General features: G+C 47.0%; 2 protein-coding genes across 2 annotated transcripts in view; both read right to left on the bottom strand.

The window, feature by feature from the left end:
- The window catches only part of LOC122349563 (acyl-CoA dehydrogenase family member 11-like), a 9,739-nt gene extending 6,628 nt beyond the window's left edge, over nt 1-3,111 (bottom strand). Inside the window, exons 1-8 of the mRNA XM_043245661.1 lie at nt 3,100-3,111; nt 2,867-3,055; nt 2,575-2,798; nt 1,734-1,833; nt 1,020-1,131; nt 734-876; nt 119-268; nt 1-51 (exon numbers count right to left, since the gene is read on the bottom strand). The exon at nt 1-51 is cut by the window's left edge and continues 44 nt beyond it. Coding sequence (XP_043101596.1) covers nt 1-51; nt 119-268; nt 734-876; nt 1,020-1,131; nt 1,734-1,833; nt 2,575-2,798; nt 2,867-3,055; nt 3,100-3,111 — 981 coding nt within the window. The remainder of the gene's footprint in view (nt 52-118; nt 269-733; nt 877-1,019; nt 1,132-1,733; nt 1,834-2,574; nt 2,799-2,866; nt 3,056-3,099) is intronic.
- A 1,847-nt stretch (nt 3,112-4,958) lies between these two features.
- The window catches only part of zbtb45 (zinc finger and BTB domain containing 45), a 5,361-nt gene continuing 319 nt past the window's right edge, over nt 4,959-10,000 (bottom strand). The window contains 7 exon segments of the mRNA XM_043220266.1: nt 4,959-5,409; nt 6,698-6,859; nt 6,861-6,962; nt 7,036-7,179; nt 7,276-7,386; nt 7,646-7,962; nt 8,012-8,596. Coding sequence (XP_043076201.1) covers nt 5,083-5,409; nt 6,698-6,859; nt 6,861-6,962; nt 7,036-7,179; nt 7,276-7,386; nt 7,646-7,962; nt 8,012-8,573 — 1,725 coding nt within the window. The 5' untranslated portion in view covers nt 8,574-8,596 and the 3' untranslated portion in view covers nt 4,959-5,082.

Here is a 10,000-nt window from a genome sequence, read left to right as displayed (position 1 = left end):
TATCGTCAGCATGTTAGCGATGGAGGCGACGCCGCGGCCTTCCTCTGACAGCTGCAGACAGACCGAGATGAAGAGAGACAGTGTGGAGCAGCAGCGTGTGTGTGTGTGTGTGAGTTACCAGCTGTGCGCTCATGCCGTCCAGCAGCAGCTCGGCCGTCGGCACCTGCCTTGTGCCCAGCTTATCCTTCAGCCGCTGGACCTCGATCCCATTAGATGAGCCATCAGAGTCCCAGACCTCAGCCAGGAACAGAGACAGACCCCTGCTGCCCTGCGCACACACACACACACACACACACACACACAGAACACACACGCACACGTCTACTTCAAATCTCTTTTAAGAGAAGTATTATTATTATAGATTGGTTATTATTGAGCACTGTCTCCTCATCTCATGAACACACACACAAAACCAACTCTGACAGAATAAAACATACAGTAATTATCTACATCTAAAACCAAAAACAACAACAGCTTCTTTCAGAAACATTAAGACATCTAACTGAATATTATAAAAATACAGCAAAAAATGTGAAATATTGCTATTTAAAACAGCTGTTTTCTGTGAATGCTAACAAACAGTTAGCCAAGCCAAGTATTTGAATGCTGAGCAGCAAGCTCATTGGCTGCTGATACAGAAGAGAACCAATCAGTCCTGCCCTGCGATGATGTCATTATGTCAGACAGAGTTTAATGGCAGATCCTTGGATGGTGAAGTTATTCAGGTCAGTACCGGTGTGCTGTGTCCATTCTGGTCAGTGATGCGGCCCAGAGTCAGCGTCATATCAGCATCTGTGGCCGACGTGAACCACTTAAAGCCATAAAGCTTGAACCATCCATCCTGCTGTCGCCTGGCAACCGTCTCCGTACCACTCGCTGTCACACACAACCACAGCATCGCATTAGAGACGCACACAGAGTGCATGTGTGTGTGTGCATGTGTGTGTGTGAGTGTGTGTGTGTGTGTGAGTGTGAGTGTGTGTGAGTGAGTGTGTGAGTGTGAGTGAGTGTGTCCTCACAGACATCAGATCCTCCCCTGCGCTCGGTCATCCACTGTCCGGACGTCCAGAACCTCTTCTCATCACGTGTGGTCAGGCGCTCGAATGCTTCTCTGACCGGCATTCCTAAAAACTGGACACACACACACACACACACACACACACACACACACACACACCAGTGAAGTTCACACTTCTCATTCCAGTGACGTTCATTCATATGCACGTGAACACAGGAAGCACAAGCTCATGCTAATCTTTTGAGCTTCAAAGTTCACGTTTGATGAACTCTGACGGTCGTGTGAAGATCGATGGACAGGCCGTGACCTGAATGCAAGCGGGAACACACTCAGTATTTTTCTGTCAGGGTTAGTAGAGCTCTATGAAATCTCTCATTTTTTCCCCATATTTAATTTTTCTGAATTCCTTGTTTTTTTCTCTGTTATAATGGCTAAATTAAAAATAAATTGTATTGAGATGGCAGTGAAATCAGTAATTACGTCGCTTCAGTGTTTATGTAGAAAACAAAACTGAACATCTGTGCCATTAATTCAAAGAATTAATGACAAAGAATTCATATTTAAATTGTGTTTTTGCAGCATAATATTAAAAGACGCTAGTCCTTTTCTCTTCTGATGTAAGTGTACTGACCTACTTTTAATAAATGAATCCAAAATGTAGCAAATTCGTGAGACTCTGCGTTATACAGTAAACATGACTGAGGGAGAGCTTCACCTCGATGACTTTAGCAGCTCCGTCCGTCATGGCCAGTGGGCAGGTGTAGAGTCCAGCGGACGGCGCGAACAGGTAGATCTTGCTCATCTGATACACTCGACTGCGCACGCACACACACACACACACACACACACACACATCGGGAGATGCTGTGTTTCGTCATGAAACTGAAACTACTTTGTTCGTGTTTCTTAAAGAGAACTAGAAATCAGTGTTGAGTTGTGTTTAGAGCACTGTTCAGAACAGATGAACACTAATATTAGAGTGTGTTCAGCAGATTCACTGAGAACTGATTCCTGAACCTGTGCTGACTACAAAGAAACTGATTCTTACTTCTGACAAACTTAGAGTATTATAAAATCTGCTTCTCAGTATTCAGTGTAGTGTAGTGTAAAGCATCACATGTTGTTTGTCGTTTCTCTGATCACAAATGCAGGCATGTTTATTTATTATATTTATGCAGTGTGATGCAATGCCACACATAAAAAGACAGGAATAAGTTAGTAATAAATCAGTAATTATGACCCATTGGATGCGACCAATGCTTGATTTGAAATGGCTTTTATTGTTTTGTGTGATAGCGCCGGGAAGCGGCATCACGAGTCACATGCTTGAGCTCCTGGGCCAATCACGATGCACTGGAAGACCAATCAGAGCACACCTCGCTTTGTAAAAATGAACGCATTTCTGATAGGTGGGGCACAGAGGAGCAACAAGAAATGAATAAAAATTAAGTCCAAGCCAAATTCCTTGTGAGTGTAAACGTACTTGGTAAAAGCATTTTTTGTGATCGCACTTCTTCTGACTCTGTGTGTGTGTGTGTGTGTGTGTGTGAGCTGACCTCCACTCTCCGTAGGTCCGCTCGTAGCCCGCTGCCACCAGGCCCTCCTGTGCAGAGATGTGTTTGAGGCGGGTCCAGGCGGGGCAGGTCAGGATGCGGTCCACACGCCGGCCCCAGGCGTCATACCTCTGCAGCACCGGAGGACTCAGCTCACACTGACGGCCCAGAGCCTCGATCTCACACACCAGACGCTCGCCGAAGAGCAGCAGATCCCGCTGCACCTGCTGCACACACACGTCAGCACACGCTCCTGCTCGCGGCTCGCCGGCTCACACACACCTGCCACACGTACCTGCTCAGGTAGGTGGCGCTGCAGGTAGGCCCGGAGCAGTGCATCCTGGGTAAAGGGGTTTGTGAGCAGCGGTCGCTCCTGGAAGAAGGTCCCGATGGCGGAGCGGGAGAACGGAGCAGGGTGTGTGTGTGTGTGTGTGTGTCCGGCTCGCTGATGGACTCGACCGAGACACTGCTGTGAGACACACTCCTACTGAACATGAGCAGAGCCAAGCGCTGACCCCGGAAACACACCGGCACTGCCATCGCTGTCGAAACACACACACACACACACACACACCGAGCTTTATCGTCACTCCTCTACATCTGTAGACACGGAGTAGTACAAAATGTTGTGTCTCACAGGACTTTAACTACATAATTAACTATACCAACACATAATCTAAGACTAGTACAGAAGTACTACACACACACACACACACACACACACACACACACACACACGGTCTGTCTGGTCAGCTGTCACAGTAGGGACTCTTCATAGGTGTAATGTTTTATTCTGTACAGACTGTATGTGTTATTCTTCTACACCTAAACCTACCCTTTACAGGAAAAGTGGGGACACGAGATAAATCACCTTCACCTTGTTATATCTGTGTCATTATAAATACATTCATGTCCTGACACACACACACACACACACACACACACACACACACACACACACATTATTCAAGGTTACCCAGCTCGTCCTGCAGGTCAAAGGTCGTCTAGTCATCTACATAACGCTTTGTTATTATTCTGCTGAAGAGAAACCTCGCATTAATCTGCCGATGAACTCTCACCTACTAACATTCAGCGGAACCTTACAAGAACATTTAAGATAAAATACCCTCAACACACAGAACACGTACACAAACAAATCACACCAAACTTTAAAGAAGCGCAGGCAACTCTCAAACACAAAGTGAATGTCCACTGAATGTGAGAGATGCGCGCTATAGCTGGTTTTATCCGCCTTTAGCTGACTTCGCCTCTTATTTTTATCATATTTGAGCAGCTCACCGATCCTGCGTGTTCAGCGACTCAAAAACAACAATCACCGACCCGAAACAGATTCATTCAGGGAGTCGATTCTTTCGAAGAGAGGGGAGCCGCGAGTTCGGCGCATGCGCTGTTCACCTGCTGTGTGTGAACGCTGTGTGTGTGACTCCATCGGACTATCACTACTTATAGGAGCTTTTTAGGGTGATTCCACAAAAGGGCAAACATGAACACGAACATAACGTTGTTAGTTCACATTTATAACTGTTTTAAGTGCAGCTTCGAAATGAACATGAAAGGTAAATGAAATTATTAGGTCCTTAATCACCTCCAACAGATGCTTAATTAGACCTCATAGAGCCACCATTCAGCTCATTAATAATGTATGCTGTTCACAGAGTAACTGAGATGCTAAAGAACTAGAAACTTTGCTTAATTTTATAAAAGAAGGAGACAACACGTCATGAAACGTCACAATGCATTTAATGCAGCTTCATGCAGCGTCAAGCGAGAACATGCTAGATACGAAACCCAAAGCAGAGCAGAATACATGATCCTCCCAGCACATAAAACTCTTACATATCATTTCACCATAAAAATAGCATTAAGATTTATGCATATACTTGATAAAAAATGTAAAAATGGAGGTTGATGTTAAAATAAAAATGGAGGTAATAAATGCGCTCTGAAGTCTCTTCTGGTCCTGAGGTCACTGTGGTTTCTGATGAGTCCATGAAAACATGTACAAAACAGATCAAACACGTAAAACATTGAAAAAGACGTTAAAGTCCGGCGTCACAAGCGCAGGACTGTGTGTTTGCGTTTAGTGTGAGAGTTATTCCATGAGGTTTGTGTGTTTATGAGGTTTTCTGGGTTCAAGAGGCGTTGCAGCACGCCATAGACGCCACTGAGAGCGAGAGAGAGTACGTGTGTGTGTGTGTGTGTGTGTGAATGAGAGAGCGAGTGAATGTGTGTGTGTGAGGGAGAGAAAGAAAGTGAGTGTGTGTGTGTGTGAGTGAATGAGATAGCGAGTGAATGTGTATGTGAGGGAGAGAAAGAAAGTGATTAAGTGTGTGTGTGTGAGTGAATGAGATGTGTGTGAATGTGTGTGTGAGTGAGAGAAAGAATGTGAGAGTGTGTGCGTGTCTGTAATAGTGTGTGTGTGTTTATGTTAAAGCTCCTGGGATTCGGTCTGATTGTTCCTCCCCTCTCTCCCGCCGGTCGTCCCCTTCTCTAGGAGGCGGGTCCACTGGCCCCGCCCATGGCCCCGCCCTGCTGCAGGTGATTGGTGGGCGGCTTGGCGGGCGAGTGGTGCTGCAGGGCGTGTCTCTCGAGCAGCGTGCGGTGGGTGAAGGCGCGGTGGCAGACGGCGCAGGTGAAGGTGCGCTCCACGCGGTGTGTGCGCATGTGAACGTTCAGAGAGCTCTTCTGCGTGAAGCGCTTGCTGCAGACGGAGCACTGGAAAGCCCGTACACCGGTGTGCACCACCATGTGCTTCAGCAGATAGTCACGCAGGGAGAAGGAGCGCCAGCAGATGCTGCACTGGTGCGGCTTCTGACCTGCACACACACGCAGACACACACACACGCAGACACACACACACACACACGCACACACACGCACACACACGCAGACACACACACGACAGACACACACACACACACACACACGCACATGCACACACACACACGCAGACAGACACACACACACACACACAGACACACACACACACACACACAGACAGACACACACGCAGACAGACACACACACGACACACACACACAGACAGACACACAGACAGACACACACACAGACACACACACACAGACAGACACACACACACACAGACAGACACACACACACACAGAGAATTGATGTTAAATTCTTAAATTGCGTGGAAATCCTTCAGCAGAACAGCTCGGAAAATGGAGCGCAAAATGGGAAAAACCAAACTAGAGGTATTTCATATTGCATAGTGGGAAAGTACCCTATCTTTTAGATTATTTTTCTCTTTTATGTCTTTTTAGAAGAACTGTAGGTTTTTATTCAATATAGTGACTAAATAAACAAAAAAGAAACCATTAACAGTTACTGACATTCTCCAGGATCACAGCAGTAATGACTTTATGAACTACTTTTCTTCCAAAACCGATATTATCTGAAATAAAATTGTAACTATGCAGCCATCAGCTATAGTCTCAGCTATAGATCTCCTGATGAAAACCTGAGGAGAGGAAGAATTTTATTAACTTGTTAAATCGTCTAAATCAGCAACATGTATGTTAGACCCCATTCCATCCAAACTCACTGCTACGCTGATGATACTCAGCTCACCAAATTCAGAAACTAAAGGAAAGCATCGTTGATATAAAAAACTGTAAGGTTATTAATTTATTTTGGCTAAATTAAAACTGCATTTTCCATCTCAAAAATACATCTAAATGAATACTGTGACTGTTATAAAGCAGCTCTCCAGTGTGATCAAGCTAATGATCAAATCTTTTCATTAGTGAAAGGGAAAAAAAGATAATTAAAGCGTTGGTTCGGTTCACAAAGATCAAAGCTTGGTCTAGCTCTGGACTGTTTTGATTATCATAACCCTATAAAGGTATTTTAAAGGAGATTATGTGGTGAGAAAACAATAGTTTTTCCAGCAGTTTATCTGTCATTTCATTTCGTGTGCCAATATTTTAATTGCAAAAGCTGAATAATCATTAAAAAATAATAACATTTTGCAGTCCTTCTTAGTACAAGCCATTATAGGACACAGGTTTAGTCAGAGAGCAGCTCATTAAATCACTTGATACTGAGTGATAGTGGTTCTTGTTATTGTTACTAAGAGCGTAGCGGAGTGGATGAACATGTGTTTGCTGTAGTTCTTGAGGGAGCGCAGTGACTTCCCACAGTGGCTGCAGTCGAAGGACGTCTCGGAGCCCTGCGGGGCAAAGCTGGGTCCTGCCAGGCACGCTGGGGTGGAGGGAGGCGGGGCTGGGGGGTCAGGGGGGCAGGGGTGGGGCCTGCTGGCATGACTCGGCCAGGCTGTCAATCACCATGGGTCCGCCCACGAAGAAGGACGGCTGCTGTGATTCGCTGGCAGGAAACTGGAACAGCATCTGCGGACACAGATGAACTAGCATTAGCAGAGCCCAACGGCACACCTAGCATAACCGTGACAACTTAGCAGACCTGGCTGCTGAGGTTCTGGGAGGCTGGCGGCGGAGACGGGGGTTTGCTGACCCGACCACGAGTGTTCGAGCCCAGAGCTGCCTGGGGATCCGCCTGAGACCAGAAACCACCGGGGAACACGGCCGAGTCCTCGTAGAAGCCGCCCTGCAACACACACACACACACACACAGCGTTCATGGCGATGCAATGACGAGGGATTCTCCTCACAAGACTGCTGTGAAAGGAGGTGCTCGTCACACCTGTGCGTAGGCAGGTTGATGGGCTGAGTTTCCTCTCTCGTCCATCTCAAACAGACCATCTCCATCCTGAACACCCTCGTTCTTCACCACCACCTCCTCTCCACCCAGCACCTGCACATCAACATTATGTATTCTTCTCACGCAGAACAATAGTAATTACTGTATTTGCTTTACTGTAAGGGTTTCCGGCTGTAAAAGTATCCCTTCTAGCCACAATCGAGAACACATAATTACTGTATTTGCTTCACTTTAATAGCAGGTGTAGATGTTGAGAAATCCTAATTGGGCAGGTATCATTTTCCGCTGGCGAATGCTACTATTTTAACGGAAGGTAGCACATCCTTGTAAAGAGGATATGTGTTAGTGTTACCTGCAGTCTCAGCGGCTGTCTCTGTTTGCGTGTGTGTGCCGTCTGACGGTCTCTGTCGGCGTCTCGGTCCAAGTCTCTCTCCTCGTCTTCGCTGAAGCGCTCCACCCCGCCCACCAGCTCCTCCCCGACGCCGTACTCTGCCCCTCCGTCGCGCTCATTCGCAGCGATGTTCTCGTTGGCCGCGTTGCCGCCGCGCTCCGCGTTCAGCATGTAGCCCATCTCCTGCGAGCAGCTGGTGGGCTTCAACATGGCCCCGCCCCCGGACACGCCCAGTCCCTCCCCTCTGCACATGGGTCCAGCCACACCCAACCCGTCCCCTCGACACATGGCCCCACCCCGGGCACACCCAGCCCCTCCCCTCTGCACATGGCCCCGCCCCCCACCTCGCGAGGGGCATGAGCGAGCCAACTCCGCCCCCGTCCCCTGGAGCACCGCCCCCCAGAGCAGCTGTCATGTCGGAGGTGCAGTCGTAGGCGAATCCCTGCAGCGATGCTGCGCTTTCGCGGCCCTTCTCCTCCTGCTTGGGCAGGGTGGCGCCGGCGGCGGCGCGCCGCTGAGAGATGATCTGGGTGCACTCGTCGATCACCGTCTTGATCTGCAGTATGGAGGCGGCGGTCAGGATGCAGAGCGCCTGCGAGTGCAGCACCACCAGCGAGCCGCTGTACATGAAGTCCACCAGCTGCTTGACCGTCTCGGCTGGCACCAGCGGCGGCACCGAGATCTCCGAGTGGCCCAGCAGCAGCTTGTCCTGGAAGAAGGGGCTGCCGGCCGCCAGAACGCAGGCGTGCGCCCGCAGAGACGCGTCGTGGATGCGCACCGTCACGTCACAGAACAGGCCCTTGCGCCGCTGGGACCTCAGGGCCTCCAGCACGGACTGACTGGAGTTATGCAGGTGGATGTAGTGGACGGCCTCTGAACCCGACGCCATGACCCGACCGGATGCCCGTGACACTGAACACACACACACACACACACACATGCAGTCAGGTTGATTTGAGCTGCTGGCCAAAACATAATGAACATGGGCTTGAAGGGCGAACTCTGAGCTTCAATGTGAGGGTAAGCACTGCTGCTGAAAGCACTATATAAAAAAGGTGAAAGGTTTAGTAATGACGGCTCTTTAATAGCTTAATTCTACTTTAGTTTAGCAGGTAAAGGGTCTGGAGTGGCTTCTAAGTATTCGGAAGTTGTTGTCATGAACCACGTCACGTGCTCAAAGGCTTCAAAAACAAAACGGATCCATCAGCGAGAGATGGATGCAGAGTGAGGATGAGACAGGAGACAGAGGTTTAGCTCTATGTCTCTCTCGTCTCGGTCTGGACGACGCACTCCTGTATACAGAAGATCGACCAATAATATCACGTTCTCTATTGAAAGCGGGTCATCTGTGATTATGAAGGTCTGGGTAGTAAAGGGTCTCAGTCTGAAAGCCGGTGAGGGACACTTACTCCTAACCACAGAACCAGCTTGACTGAAGAGATTGAATCACACAGACCTACTCAAAACTCACTGTCAGACAGCGGCAAGATTCACACTGGCATAGATAGTGCCTGCAATTCTCAACAAAATAAAAAAAATGACATTTTACTTATATTTAGATTTGTCAAATTACACTTGAGCCCCTGAAAAAGAGGGGACCGTGTATAAAAATGCTTGCAATTCCTGTCCAAAAATATATATGGAGCAAACTGTATGTATATATTTTGTATATTATTATACACACATGCACACACAAACAAACATATAATATACATTGTGTGTGTGTGTGTGTGTGTGTGTGTGTGTGTATATATATATATATATATATATATATATATATATATATATATATATATATATTTATATATACACATACTCTTATTTGTCTGTACTTAAACATAACCATCCATTAAAATTGACATATACGTCTCAAAACATACACATGGGTAGTTGAAAAATAAAACAGGACTGTCCTGTGGTGTGCCATACCAAAAATGTAGGGAGAAAAAAAAAACTTAAGTAACAAAAGAAAAAAAATGTCTTCATTTTTAGAGTTACAAACAGCTTATGAGAGATTTATCTTCAATGTAAGAGGTTGTTTTTATGACATTTTGCTGTCACACCATAGGACACACTGCTACGTCAACTACCCACATACATATATACATAAACACATATATTTAAAATATTTTTAAATACACACGCGCACACACACACACGAAAACACATCTTCAGGATCCTTTACGACTTAAACTCATACAGGCAACCGACATTCAATGTCGACAGTTTTATGAGATTTACTTGAACTTAATGCAGAATGAATCATGTTTATTATTTCCACTGACACCTATAGTGCTGCTGCATGCGGTCACGCGC

The sequence above is a fragment of the Puntigrus tetrazona genome, chromosome 1 (genome assembly GCF_018831695.1).
Source record: "Puntigrus tetrazona isolate hp1 chromosome 1, ASM1883169v1, whole genome shotgun sequence".
NCBI lineage: Eukaryota > Metazoa > Chordata > Actinopteri > Cypriniformes > Cyprinidae > Puntigrus > Puntigrus tetrazona.
The sequence above is the reverse complement of the archived record's forward strand: the minus strand, read 5'-3'. Positions and strand labels throughout refer to the sequence as shown.